The 15,357-nt window shown below is 45.0% G+C and overlaps 1 protein-coding gene across 12 annotated transcripts in view; it reads left to right on the top strand.

Annotated features, from left to right (window-relative positions):
• Positions 1-5,080: 5,080 nt before the first annotated feature.
• Positions 5,081-15,357, top strand: part of DLG1 (discs large MAGUK scaffold protein 1) — a 370,222-nt gene continuing 359,945 nt past the window's right edge. For 6 of the 12 annotated variants that reach the window (XM_040349484.1, XM_040349483.1, XM_040349482.1 and 3 more), the window contains exon 1: positions 5,082-5,702. In XM_040349484.1, the coding sequence (XP_040205418.1) occupies positions 5,684-5,702 (19 nt within the window). In that variant the 5' untranslated portion in view covers positions 5,082-5,683. Of the gene's footprint in view, positions 5,703-15,357 lie in introns of all 12 variants that reach the window. The other 6 variants (XM_040349479.1, XM_040349474.1, XM_040349473.1 and 3 more) reach the window with 2 other exon arrangements.

Below are 15,357 nucleotides of genomic sequence, written 5' to 3'. Positions count from 1 at the left end.
TACGTCGGACATACGACTTACGTAAACCACGTATATTAATGCGCCGGCCGCAAGTACTTTGTGAATCGGCGTATCTCCCTCATTTGCATATTTGAATCGTAAATCAATAGGAGCGCCCCTTGCGGCCAGCGTAAATATGCGCCCACGATACGACGGCGTAGGAAACTTACGTCGGCCGGAAGAAGCCTATTTTCAGGCGTATCTAGTTCTGTGGGCACGGCGCACAGATACGACGGCGCACATTTACACTTACGCACTTAAAGGGGTTGTAAAGGACATTTTTTTTTCCCCTAAATAGTTTCCTTTACCTTAGTGCAGTCCTCCTTCACTTACCTCATCCTTCGATTTTGCTTTTAAATGTCCTTATTTCTTCTGAGAAATCCTCACTTCCTGTTCTTCTGTCTGTAACTCACCACCGTAATGCAAGGTTTTCTTCCTGGTGTGGAGAAAGCCTCTTAAGGGGGGAGGGGGCGAGCAGGAGTGTCAAGACGCCCACTAACACACAGCTCCTTTCTCTATCTGCAAAGTAGAGAGTATCCTGACTTGCCTGCTCGCCCCCTCAAGAGGCTTTCTCCACACCAGACGTTACAGACAGAAGAACAGGAAGTGAGCATTTCTCAGAAGAAATAAGGACATTTAAAACCAAAATTGAAGGATGAGGTAAGTGAAGGAGGACTGCACTAAGGTAAAGGAAGCTATTTAGGGGATTTTTTTTTCCTTTACAACACCTTTAATTGTTGCAGTATATTTAGCTATTTAACCATTGCAGTACATTATCCTGCTGTTTAACCACTATCGGGCAGCCCGTACCAGCAGAGTGACAGACTGTTAGATTTGCAATAGTGTGAACCTGGCCTAAAGGTTTGGGAACTAAAGAGACAAGTTTGCTGGAGTTTTGGGAGAGGAATGTTGTCCCCATTCTTGTCTGATATAGGATTCTAACTGCTCAATAGTTCTGGGTCCTCTTTGTCATTTCATAGCGCATGCATTTTTTCAGTGGATTTACAGAAATGCACTACAGTCCAGTTAACATCTATGCAGTTTCCACTGGTGCGTGTTTTGGAAAGTGACTTTTTTTTTTAAATGCAACACGCTGCATTTCTAGCGCCATGGACTTTATTTAAATTGCATAAAAAAATCGTTTTTAGTGCATTTTCCAGCAAGACAACAGACACCTCCTCCTCGCAACATGAAGGTCCAGTTCACATCACATGCAGTCTAGTGTGTTTTTTTTTCTGCATCAACAATGCATGGATAGTAGGTTATATGATTTTCAATGGCATAGTTCACACCACTGCAGTCAGTTACAGTGCGTTCCAGAAAAAGAAGTAGAACATGCTACATTTTTTTTCTGCACTGAAACGCAGTAAAACTCATCAAAACATACCAGAATGTGCCAAAAACATCCTGGAACACACATGTCCTTACTTAACTACTTCAATACCGGGCACTTTCACCCCCTTTCTGTCCATGCCATTTTTGAACTTTCACTGTCTATTGTCATTCAAACACTGTCGCACTTTGAATGACAATTGCACGGTCATGCAACACTGTACTGTTGTGGAAATTTCATGTAGATGTATTTAAAATGTATTGTCATAGTGTCACCCATTGTTGGTTCTCCCGCAGCCCGCTCTAAAGAACAGACTGGGGCGGACTGAGACTGGTTGAGATTACCTTCCTGATTTGGAGAAGGGTGTTTGCTGAGTGGGGGTGTCAGCCGGTGAAAGGGCCCCTGTGTCATGCACAGATATTTGCCTGTGAGAGGCATCCACTCTGCAAACGCATTGTCGGTTTAGCGGATATATGCTTTTTGTCATCTCTCGGTGCCTGATCAACACTGTTTTGTGATGTGAGCATACACCTGCAGATAAGCTTCCCTCATCAGGAACTGTGTTCATTGGGTATTGTTATTATTACTGTATCGTTATTGTATCATGCTGTTGTTGTATTATTGTCCCATCCATATATGGGCATTTGCTGTGTGGAGCCCCCATGCTGTGTCCTGGCTTCCCATGGAGGAGGTCACATGCTTTGACATCACTTTCTATGGTCACATGCTGTGATCTCCTCCAATCAGCTGTGGTCTGTGAAGGCTTTTGTTGTAATAAAAGGACTCCGTGTGGGCGTCGGCAGGCAGTCTTGTGATGATGCCGAGATGAGAACGTGCTGGTGGTGATGGTGTCTTATTGTATGAATGGAAGGGGATGAATGATGAGTGAAACTTTTAGATTAAAGATGGATTATTTCACTAAGACGAAATGTGTTACTTTTAGAGACACGATATCTGTCTGTGTGCGCTGCATACAGACAGATTTCTCTGACAGTACCCAAATCAAATTTTAATAATTCTGTTCACACAAATAGAGCCATCTTTTTTTATGGTATTTAATCACTGCTGTTTTTTTAGCGACAAAAAAAATTAAAAAAAAAAAAGTTTATCTGTCAGTAAATTTTGTAAATAAGAAATTTTTCTCTTTCGCTGATGAGGCGGCAGTGATGGGCAGCACTGATGAGGTGGCACTTATGGGGAGGCACTAATTGGCATCACTAATGAGCACTAATTGGTTTGATTGCTGGGGCTTTACTGTAATCAAGGCACTGATGATCAGTGCCCAGATTACCTCTCCTGGTCTCCGCTGCGAGGAGATGCCGCTGATTGGCTCTCCTTGCAACACACTGTCAGTGTGACGTGAGGAGAGACGATTAACGACACTTGAGCATTTAGCCCTTTTCAAACTGGGGCGGTTTGCAGGTGCTATTGCGCTAAACATTAACGCCTGCAAAAGCGGCTGCTGTTTCTCGGGCTTTCACACTGGAGTGGTGCGCTAGCATGACTACTCCAAAAGTCCTGCTAGCCGCATCTTTGGAGCAGTGAGTTTACCGCTCCTCCCCATTGAAAGCAATGGGAAACCGTGGCTATACGGCCACTGCAGAGGCGCATTGCGGGCAGTATTAACCCTTTTTCCGGCCACTAGCAGGGAGTAAAACTGCACTGCCTTACATGTAACCGGCTGTAATTGGACACAGCGGATAATATGGTCACGTGGGTGGGCCGCAAGTGGTTAAGGTGAAGAAAAAGAAGGGGAAAATAATGCATTGGAACGCATCAAAAACGCACATGCAGAAAAGCATCAAAACTGAATTTCTATGGTGTGAACTGGCCTGAACACACCACAAAACGCTTAAAAAAATAGAGGTGCACTGAAATTAAAAATTTGGTGCCAAAACCTAACTATCAGCAAAATGCCAAAAACACCATTTTCGGCCTTTATGTTTCAGCCACTGACATTTCGGTGCATCTACATAAATATAAAAAAAAAAACACAGAACGTGCTAGAAATGGGCCTCAAAACACATGAGCTGCTAGGCTTAAGGCCTGTACACACGATCGGATTTTTCGACAACAAACGTGTGATGGCAGCAGGGCTCAAGTCCTGCGGGAACGCGTGGGAACGGAGTTCCTGCACTTTTTTCACAGCAGGAACTCAGTTCCCTTTGCAGGACTAGAGCAGCCGAGAGCAGCTGAGCCGCCCGAGCCAATCCTTCACTAAACGGAGATGCCCAGCTCGAGTCACTGTCAGGGGCAGGTGAACCTTAGTAATCATTTATGTTACAGGCCGCTTCCTGTATATGGATTCATCGGGTAGTGTGGGGATATTCTGACACTTTCTTGATGCCGCAATGTCTCCTGGGAGCTTTTGTCATTGTTCCCAGGAGACATTGCCGAGGTCTGCTGTGAGTTATCGCGGGATTTAGAAAGAACTTGCTTCTTTTTTCCACTCCCCCACCTTTTTTTTGGTGGGGGAGTGGATCTTGGGTGGGAGTTCCCACACTTTTTTCCCCAGGACTTGACCCCTGGATGGCAGGGTTTTGTCGGAAAATCTAACCATTTGTACGCTCCATTGGACAATTGTTGTTGGATTTTCCGACAACAAATGTTGGATAGCATGCTTTAAAACTGTCCGACAACAAATGTGTCTTGGTGGATTATCCGATCGTGTGTACACGTCGGAATATAATCAAAAGTACAAACACGCATGCTCTAAACCAATGCTAACTATAGCACAACATTAACAGAAGTTGCCCAAAGGTTGGTGCTAAAGAGCTGAAAAACCATGTTATTTTGTGTATGTTGGCTGAAAAACTTCTGATGTCTGTATGCAGAAAAAGTTCACGGCCAACGCCCTTCAAACAAAATTCCACAGATGGAAATCCGATCGTGTGTACAAGGCTTAACAATACATTGGCGTCCTCATGTGTTCTTCTACGAACCAGCATTTTCAGTTTTGCAAAAAGGCACTACAGTCCCTTTAACATTGTTTCCTATGGGTCACGTTCATATCTGTGCACTTTCCACCGATGCATTTTTTTTTCTGGAAAGGGTCAGGCATTCTTTTTCCCGCAGCAGGCTGCGTTTTTTGCTTCCATAGACTTCAATGTAAAACTGAGCAAAAATGCATAAAAAAACGCAGCGCTTGTGTCTTTGATGCGTTTCTGCTGGTTTCTCACAACAGAGGCCTCCCAAAAATACGTTAAAAAAAATGCAACCAGATAACGCATTAACCACAACCTTCATAGGTGTGAAGCCAGGCCTACGCAAGCGGTGTGGACGTCTCCTAGAAGGAATGCCTTATGTTGGAACTCTGAGGCTTTGATAACGCATGAACCACAACCTTCATAGGTGTGAAGCCGGCCTACGCAAGCGGAGTGGACGTCTCCTAGAAGGAATGCCTTATGTTGGAACTCTGAGGCTTTGTGAGGACACGTACAGCTCAGGTTTATCCCTCTTAGAAGTTCCCAGGAACATCGCTCTCTTTCCCCTCACACAGCCCACCCGCACGCCGTGTGTTCGTTCCCTCAGTCCAGGAGAAAGAAAGGTGTGAGGGCGGACCCCACCCGCTCACCTTTACCCCTTTAAGAGAATGCCGTCTACTCTGAGCTCGCCTCTCCTGCCAAGGTAGAAGCTGGCGCTGCCGCCCGGCGAGGCTCACTCCTGATTGGCGGAGACGGCGCTGGCTCTGAAAGGGGGCGGTCACGTGACGTGCTCCAGCAAGCTCCGGGGCGCCATTTTGGAGTAAAGTTTGGGTTTTCCGAGGGCTTGAGGAGGAGGAGGGAGGTGAAAGAGGAGAAGTAGGCGGGAGGGGGAGCAAGACGGAGGAGCTGACAGAAAGAGAGGCGAAAAGGAGAAGAAGTGAAAGGAAAAGAGGCGCCCGGAGAGGGACAGAGTCGAGCCAGCCGTAGCGGACCCTAGAACTTTTTTTCTCGTCATCCCCCAGCCGGGACTGTCAATGATCCGGACAGCCAAAGAGGAGACAGCAACTTCTATCGCCGCCCCCTTTCCAACAAGTTTGTGTCTGAGTGTATAGTGTCTTCCTCCCCTCCCCCGCTGAGAGGACCTCCGAGGACAGCCTGAGCCCTCTTCTCATACTACACAGGAGTTGGGAGTCTCCCTTCTACAGTGCGTGGAACAGTCCCGGGGGAAGCAGTCAGCACTGCACAGGACTTTCTCATTACCTCGCGGTGGGGGGGAACTATCGGTATCCTGCTCCGGGAGGTGGAGCACTTTGGAAGAAGCGACCCAGTATTGTGTGCTGGAGTCTCCGGCAGAGGTTCTCCGGGCTTGGCGAGCTCATCCTCCCTGCAGCCTGTTGGTGTGTGTGTGCTGGTCGGGGGTGGCACCATGCCTGTCAGGAAGCAAGGTGTGTGTCCAGTGTATTGTGTGCGACCATGGTAGAGGCAGTAATGATGAGCACTCCTCCCTTCATATAAACTAACTTAGTACTGCTGTGTCCCGTGCTGGAATGTATGTGGCAGGCCAGGCTGTCATCAGTGGGCTTTCATGGCAATAGAGGACAATGCTTTCTGAGTACATCTGGTTTTCATTGAAAGTTTGGGACTTGGATTGTAGGTGTGACTTGTCGCTGTGGTTTTGGGATGTAGCAGGGAACGGTTGCTTCAGATTTTTATTGCAGTCTGTGACCCCACTGAGGAGCTCTATGTGCCTGTGAGGAGCATTTCAGTAAAAATAGGCAGATCTGTATTTTTATGTCAAACCCACCCGTTGGGTGCAATGGGACCTTGCCACAGGCATGGTATTTCAGGGCAAAGTCATTTATGACATATGTGCAAATTGGATGCGGTTTTCACCACATCCAATTCGCATGACATGCTATTGTGACCAGCTCTCAATGGAGCTACACTGGTCCGGGGCGGTTTGCAAATGGATCCTGTGCATTTTTTGGGTATGGTTCAGGTGCAAATTTAGGCAAAAAGTCAGACCTGAATCGCATCGGATCATCAGGCACGGATCCACAGCTGCACATACGTGAACCCGGCCTTAAAGCGGTGGTTCACCCTCAGTAACAACATTATAGCATTAAATTCAGAATAGTAGCGCGAGCTACAGTATGCCTTTATTTTTATTTTTCTGCCCCGTACTCGCTGTTTACTCCTATAGTGAAGATTCCGACTCCCCGCGGGGAATGGGCATTCCTATCCAGAGGGAAAATGATTGACGGCCGGCTATGGCACGTCACGCTGCCCGAAGATAGCCGGAGTAGGTATCGGCTCTTCACGGCGTTGTACGGCGCCTGCGCACAGACTATGCGCAGGCGCCGTGAAGAGCCAAGTCCTATTTCGGCTATTTCCGGAGAAGCGTGACGCGCCAGAGCCGGCCGTCAATCATCTTCCCTCTGGATAGGAACACCCATTCCCCGCGGGAGTCGGAATCTTCACTATAGGATTAAACAGTGAGTACGGGGCAAAAAAAATAAATAAAGGCATACTGTAGCTACTATGCTTAATTTAATGCTAGATAACATCTTTTTTATAGGGTGAACCCCCTCTTTAAAGTAGTGTAGTACCAATATCAGGATTGGTCGTCCAATGATAAGCATTAAAGGGCATGTGAATGAAGAAGTTGTCTTATCCTAATGCATTAAAGCATAGTTCCACCAATATAAAAGTCAGCAACTACAAAAAGTGTAGCTGCTGACTTTTATTAGGCTGCATTCACACCTGAGCGTTTTGTCGCCTGAAGCGCGACGCCCCAAAACGCTAGAGGGGAAAAATACATTATTCTCTATGGAGATGGTTCATATCTCCACTACAAAACGTCTGACGCCGAACGCCTGAAGCCCAAACAAGTTCTGGACCCTTTTTTGGCGCTCGAATTTGGGCGTTTTACATTGGTGACCCTAGACCTGTAAAAAATCGCGGTAAACGCCGCAAAACGCTACTCTCAGGTGTGAATGCAGCCTTAATCTGACACTCGCCTGTTCCAGCGAAGTGGGCGTACGAAAGCCCCGCTTGTCTACGCCCTCCTCTCTGCGGCGCCGACATCTTGGCGCCAAGCTGGTGCTTCACAGCCGGGCACGCGTGAGCTGTGCACCGTGATTGGCTGGTCAATCATCTGGGACCTGTGATGTGTCCCAGATGATTGCCGGGAGAGGGAGGGGGAGAAGTGAACTTTCTTCCGGTGCCACGGAGCCCCAGGAGGGAGGGGGAGCTGGAACCCTCTAAAAAGAGGGTCCCCTCCCCCCCAAAAAAATTGCATGCCAAATATGGCATGTCAGGGGGTCACCGTCACTTAAAGCTGAATTTCCATTTTTGGGTGCAACTCCGCTTTAAGGTAAAAAGCCTTCTATGTGCAGTATCCCCCCTAATACTTAGTAACCCGAGCCCCATCTCTGTCCAGCGATGTCTACAAGTGTCTTGGCTGTCCAAGACTCTCCCTCCTGATTGGCTGAGGAAACAGCAGTGGTGCCATTGGCTCCAACTGCTGTCAGTCAGCCAATCAGCAGAGAGAGGGGATGGAGCCGAGGCGTCATGTCTGAATGGACACGAGAAGATGCAACTTGGTTCAGGTGCCCTCATAGCAAGCTGCTTGCTGTGGGGGCGAGGAGCCAGGAGCTCAGAAGAGGGACACGAGAAGAGGAGGATCCCGGCTGCTCTATGCAAATCCACTGCAACAGAGCAGGTAAGTATGACATGTTTGTAATGTCTTGTGTTTTTCTATAAAAATAATATATCGGCTGCTTTCACACTGAGGAGGTTTTCAAGCACTTTTGTGTTTAAAATAAAGTGCCTGAAAAGCTCAAAATGCTTCCTTTTAAAATCAATAAATGTGCTTACACTAAAGCTGTGCACTTCTGTTGCGGTGAAAAAAAAACTTGCTTGTAAAATTTTGTTGGAGCATGTTTGGGGAATAATAAAAAAAAAAAAAAACGCTCATCTCCATTAAAAATGAATGTGAACTGCCCAAAAAAACACCATACTAAGCGTTTTTGGTGCAGTTTTTGAGTTGCATGACCTTTAAAAATGACACTGCAAAAATGCTCTCTTAACGCATTGGCGTTTTACTGGCAGTTTTGATGAACCAGTGTGAAAGTGCTCTTCGCATACTTAAACCGATACCTTCAAATCCACAGACAGTAAACTTGCCTTTAGGCTGGGTTCACACTTGTCCGACAAACGGTCCTACATTGGGAGCCTCATGTAGCATGACGTGTGAAAATCAATGTTTCCCTATGAGAGACGTCTTAACTGGTCCTACACAAGTCGGTCCGACTTTGAAAACGCTCCCTGTACTACTTTTGGTCCTACATTGATCCTACTTCAACCAATTGAATATCATTGAAGTCGGACCAAAGTAGTATCCTGTTCATGAAAGTAGGATGGATGTAGGACCGATGTAGCAGAGCAAAGTAGGATGAAAGTAGTGTAGTAGTGTGAACCCAGCCTGAAACCTGGTTCACATATATGTGAGTTTTAACCACTCCAGCCCCGAACCATTTGGCTGCCCAAAGACCAGAGCACTTTTTGCAATTCGGCACTGCGTCGCTTTAACTGACAATTGCGCGGTTGTGCGACGTGGCTCCCAAACAAAATTATGTCCTTTTTTCCCCCCACAAATAGAGCTTTCTTTTGGTGGTATTTGATCACCTCTGCAGTTTTTTATTTTTTGCGCTATAAACAAAAATAAAGCGATTAATGTTGGGAAAAAAAAGCTATATTTTTTTTTCTACTTTTTGCTATAATAAATTTCCCCCAAACTATATACATTTTTTTATTTTTTTCCTCAATTTAGGCTGATACATATTCTGCTAAATATTTTTGGTAAACAATCGCAATAAGCGTTTATTGATTGGTTTGCGCTAAAGTTATAGCGCCTACAAAATAGGGGATCGTTTTATGGCATTTTTATTTAATTTTTTATTAGTAATGGCAGCGATCTTTTTTTTATTTATTTTCTGGGACCATTGACATCTATACAGCGATCAGAGCTACAAATAGCCACTGATTACTGTGTGTGTGTGTGTGTGTGTGTATGTATGTATCTATCTGGCAGGGAAGGTGTTAAATGTGTTCTAACTGTAGTGGGGATGGGCTAACTAGGACATGACAGAGGTCATTGCTCCCGGTGACAGGGAGCAGTAGATCCCTGTCATGTCTCTAGACAGAACAGGGAAAATGTCTTGTTTACATAGACCTTGCCCCGTTCTGCCTCTCCCTGTGGTGATCACGGGCCACCGGCAGACGGTGAGTACGTGGGCACAGCGGGCACCCGCTAGCCTGGGATTATAAAGGGACTTGCGTGTACGCCCTTTTGCACACCTGTGCCATTCTACCTATGTGCGTGCAGCGGTCAGTAAGCAGTTAAATTAACTATTTAAATTATCATTTTCTAAAGAGCAAATGTCGTCATCTCTGTCCCGCAGCTCCTCCTCTGACCTGCTGTTGACTGATCGACCGTCCCATTCACTTTAATGGAATGGCTGGTTATGCAGCAGTGACACCACAAGGTGGGGGGGGGGGGGGCAGCAGCAGGTGAGTGGATGCCGACTAACAGGCTTTGATTTGAAATGACAGGTGCTCTTTAAATGTAATGAGTCTTTCTTGCTGGCAGTTGGACCCCTTTCACACTGAGGAGTTTTTCAGGCGGTACAGCGCTAAAAATAGCGCTGCTATACCGCCTGAAAAACTCCTGCCCAGCAACCTCAATGTGAAAGCCGGAGGGCTTTTACACTGAGGCGATGCGCTGGCAGGAGAGGAAAAAATCTCCTGTCAGCAGCATCTTTGGATCGGTGAGAGGAGCGGCGTGTATACCGCTCCTTCAACACTCCTTCCCATTTAAAACAATGGGAAACCGCGGCAATACCGCCCGCAATGCGCCTTTGGCCGCTAGTGGGGGGGAAATACTGCCCCGCTAGCGGCCGGATCCCGCGGCAAATCTGACGGTATAGCGCCGCTTTTTTTAGCGCCGCTATACCGCCACCGCGGCTCCCGCCCCAGTGTGAAAGGGGCCTTAGAATCTTTAATATTTGCAAACAAAATTAAGGTTTCCTATTTAGAATAATAAGCTGTCGGGTTAGTAAAACAGCGATCTCAGAACCGATTCAATCATACGGTTTGCAGTGTACATAGATTTGCAAAACAATGGGATAAAGGAATATTCCCAGACTTTGTTTTATTTCATGGTTTCTGTGAAATTGCGTGAATGCATCAATGCAGTGCATGTTATCTCAGCTTGCAGAACTTGGATTCATTGAATGAGTGTGCCCAAAAATTTAAATCTTATAGAATATGCAGCCTCATGCTCCATTTCATGCTGAATAAACAAAATTATTAGCTTCCTATTTAAAGCAGGGGTTCACCCAAAAATGTACTTTCTGCCATTAGATCCAGCATACTGCTGACATCTGCAGTATGCTGTTTTTTTTTGTACTTATCGTTTTATCAGCCGGTGTTATCTGGCTTCGAGCGGGGATTCCTTCCGGGTACAGGCGTGTCTACGGCGCCTGCGCAGTCAGCTCTACACGGCAGGCGCCGTAAACACCCGAGTGTCACCTCGGTTATTTTCAGAAGGCGTGACGCGCTTTAGCAGCCCGTGCCCATGAGACCTGCAGACTTGATGTTTGCCGGTGTCCTCACGAAACTGCACATTTGGGGGATCCCCTTGTAAACAAGGCATCTACCTGTTCTGCCTAGTGACAGGACACTGATTGTCTGCTCCCTCTCATCGGGAGCAGTGATCAATGTCGTGCCATAATAAACCACACCCCCTCAGTTAGAATACATCCCTAGGACACACTTAACCCCTTTCCCGACCAGTTAACCCCCCTTCCTGCAAGTCACATTTTATACAGTAATCAGTGCATTTTTATAGCACTGATCGCTGTATAAATGTGAATGGTCCCAACATAGCGTCAAAAGTGTCCGATGTGTCCGCCATAATGTCGCAGTCACGATAAAAATCTGATCGCCACCATAACTAGTAAAAAAATTATTTATAAAAAAAATGCCATAAACCTACCCCTTATTTTGTAGACGCTATAACTTTCGCGCAAACCAATCAATATACGGTTCCTGTGATATTTTTGCTAAGAAATTTAATTGTAGAAGAATACGTATCGGCCTAAACTGAGGGAAAATAAACGTTTGTTTTTTGGGGATATTGTTTTCATAATTGTCGCTCTATTTTTGTTTAAAGCGCAAAAAATAAAAACCACAGAAGTGATCAACTACCACCAAAAGAAAGCTCTATTTGTTGAGGGGGAAAAAAAGGACATTCATTTTCTTTGGGAGCCACGTCGCATGACCACGCAATTGTCAGTTAAAGTGACGCAGTGCCATATCGCAAAAAGTGGCCCGGTCGTTTGTCAACCATATCCTCCGGGGCTGAAGTGGTTAACATGTTTAAGCTCCTGCTGCATCAACACCCCCCCCTCCCCCATACTAAATACAAAACTGATGAAAAGTTTTTGCTAGAGATGCACTTCAAATTTATAGTTGTGTTTAATGCTAAAGCATTTTTTTTCTGAAGCATAACTATGGCTTCCAGGTATACATAGTTGTTGTTATAAATAGTTTTTGATATGACTGACTAATTCAGAACAAGGTGTGTGTGTGTGTGTGTGTGTGTTTTTTTTATTATATAGATATATTGAGATATATAGATATCTATCTACCGTGTTTCCCCGAAAATAAGCCCGGGTCTTATATTAATTATGCCAACAAAATACACAGTAGGGCTTATTTTCGGGGTAGGTCTTACCATGTAATGTGCTGTCTTCTCTCCCCCTCTCCCTCCCTGCCTGTCAGGAATCCCCAGTGTGAACTGAGTTAAAATGCTTGTACAATCCTATAATCCACTCTATTACAGTAGTATATAATGTACAATGTGTGCGTTTCTGTAATATAATTGTGCCAAATACATTTGTTATAGCGCCGCTCTGCACTTCTGTTACCCGCCGGAGCTTTCTTTCCTGCAATTTTATTACAGAAACACACACATTGTACATTATAAACTACTGTAATATAATGGATTATAGGATTTTACAAGCATTTTTTAACTAGGGCTTATTTTTGGGGTAGGGCTTATATTGCAGCCCTCCTGGAAAAAAACGCTAGGTCTTATTTTCAGGGTAGGTCTTATTTTTGGGGAAACAGGGTATATATCTCAAAGTATCAAGCTAATGGTACCAAAGTCTGATTGATAAAACGGCGCTAGTTATTGGATGAAGTCCAACTCCTCAAAAAATAGAAGTCCAGAAACAGGTACAGTTCTAAGGTGATCAGTGCTTCTAAGATAGGCTTTGTAGTGCACCCTACACCAATTCCCAGTCTTCACCTCAAAAGTGGGTCACACTCCCCCTCTGGGGTTCACACTCACCAGAAGGCTAATGGATAAGAGCCTTGTATACCAATCTCTCTTAAAGCGGATGTTCCGCCAAAGAAAAATATTAAAAGCCAGCAGCTACAAATACTGCAGCTGCTGACTTTTAATATTACGACACTTACCTGTCCTGGAGTCCAGCGGCGTCCGCAGCAGATGACGAGCGATCGCTCGTCACCCTGTTGCTCCCCCCTCCATCCACGCTGAGGGAACCAGGAAGTGAAGCACTGCAGCTTCACTGCCCGGTTCCCTACGGCGCATGCGCGAGTCGCGCCCGCCGATTGGCTCCCGCTGTGTGCTGGGAGCCGAGTGTTCCCAGCACAAAAGGGGGGGGGGGGGGGGCGACGGGATGTGACGCAATGCCCATCTTTTGCCTGTGAATGCCGGGCCGGAAGTGGGTGCAAATACTTGTCTTTAGACAGGTATCTGCACCCTCCTCCCCCCTGAAAGGTGTCAAATGTGACACCGGAGGGGGGGAGGGTTCCGATCAGCGGGACTTCACTTTAGGGTGGAGAACCGCTTTTAATTAGACTTCCCTCATCTCTCCAGGGTCAGCAGGAGTTAATTTCATTCAGGACACATAACAAACAAAGGCACTAAATAGTGTAATCCCGTTTGATAAATGCCCCCTTGCAAACACAGCCCCGCTTTCAATATACGTACAATATGCTGGGAAGCACTGTGCTGATAAGACCTTTCCTGGTTACAGTATGGTTGGCGGTGGAACGCACTTCTCTTCCTGGTTACGCCGTTGTAGTTACGCACTGACACGTTTCGTCACTTCCGACTTCAACAGAGGGCGTCAAAATATATATATATATATATATAAACATTTATTTTTTTGATTCACAAACTTTTCTTAGACAGGCCATGCACAGAGCAAATTTCTTTCCTGCAACCACAGGTTAACAGTTGATTGAATCCCTCTCTGCTGGGAGAAAGTAGTAATTATTGCTAGCAGCTATACCAGTCACGATAATCGGATGTAAAATCCAGTAGGCTGGTTGTACCCAAGTTGATCGATCAACTTGGGTACATTTAGCCTGCCCATACATGGTTTGATTCACCGGCTGAGATTCTAACTATGGGCGGCCTTACTGTGACGCAAGCATTCTGCGGCAGTTCTGAATTTGTCTGGGTAAAGTTTGCGCTATTAGGCCTGCAAACTGTACTGATATATGAGCATCAGACTGTTGGTAGGAAAAAAATGTGAGGATGCACACGTAAGCAGGAAGCGTGGCATTTGCAAGTTATTGTGCGTATTTGTACATATTTTCAAGTATACATGCAAAAATATTGACCGCCAACTTGTAATTTCTGTGTTTTTTTTTTTTTTTTTTTCTCCGATCACAGCTGCACATATTTACACGCTTGTGTGTGCAGGCATATTGAAAACATTGGGCTGCATTTCTATCTTTTTATTAATGCAAGAGAATTCTTGACCAGTGATGTTAGTGGTGTTCAAAAATTACACAGGTTTTTTTGGGGTTTGAAATTTGATACCAACAAGTCGCTGTTTTTAATTCCCTGCTTATTGGGGCTCATTTATACCAGTCTGTACTCCAAAATGGGCCATTTTAGTTTGCAGGCTGGTGTCTGATGCGTATTGGCAGTGGTGGCTGGTGCCTTGCGTTGTTAAAACTGAAGACACTGTTTATCTTTTTTTCTTCTAAAAGTTTATTGAAATGTCACAAATATTTCATTCAACTCTGTACTATACTACAGTGGAGTTGTGATGCAATGAGATGTGATGAGAAAAAAAATCATGCATATGCATTTTTACACTTTGCGCTGCAACCCATCTCAACACAGTGTTGCGGTGTGAACAGGGCACGTAAAAAAAAAAATTGTTTTTCTGTGTCCTTGCGTTGAGCCTTTGATATTTTCAGATTATTGCAGGCCACATCATATAGGGTGAATGAGCCCTTACACTTGTCTAATATTGATAAAATAGATAATCATGAACCTATAAGGAATAAAAATGGTTCAGATGTGTGCATGCATTTTCAAAAGGTTTGAGCGCCTGGCTTTTTTGTGCTGTATTTTCAAAAATCTTTTTCAACTGTTATACAGTGCCTAGTATTCATACCCCTTGAAATTTTCCAAATTTGTGTCATGTTGCAAGCAAAATGTAAATGTATTTTATTGGGATTTTATGTGATGGACCAACACAAAGTGGCACATAATTGTGAAGTGGAAGGAAATTGATAAATGGGTTAAATTTTTTTTTTTTTTTTTTTTTTTTTTTTTACAAATAAAAAAATATATGGAAAGTGGTGTGTGTATTTACATTCAACCCCCACCCCGGGTCAATACTTTGTAGAACCACCGTTTGCTGCAATTACAGCTGCAAATCTTTTTGGGGATGTCTCTTCCAACTTTGCTCATCTAGAGTGTAGTTTTTGCCCATTCTTCTTTACAAAATGGCTCAAGCTCTGTCAGATTGGATGGATGGCGTCTGAACAGCAATTTTCAAGTCTTGCCACAGATTTTTCAGTTGGATTTAGGTCTGGATTTTGGGCCATTCTAACACATGGATATGATTTTGTTTTGGGTCGTTGTCCTGCTGAAAGGTGAACCTCTGCCCCAGCCTCAAGTCTTTTTCTGACTCTAACAGGTTTTCTTCTAAGGTTGCCCTGTATTCCTCTTCCAATCAACTTTGACCAGCTTCCTTGTCC

The sequence above is a fragment of the Rana temporaria genome, chromosome 4, assembly GCF_905171775.1.
Source record: "Rana temporaria chromosome 4, aRanTem1.1, whole genome shotgun sequence".
In the NCBI taxonomy this organism is placed as follows: Eukaryota; Metazoa; Chordata; class Amphibia; order Anura; family Ranidae; genus Rana; species Rana temporaria.
Note: the sequence above shows the minus strand (reverse complement) of the source record. Positions and strands in the feature narration are given on the sequence as shown.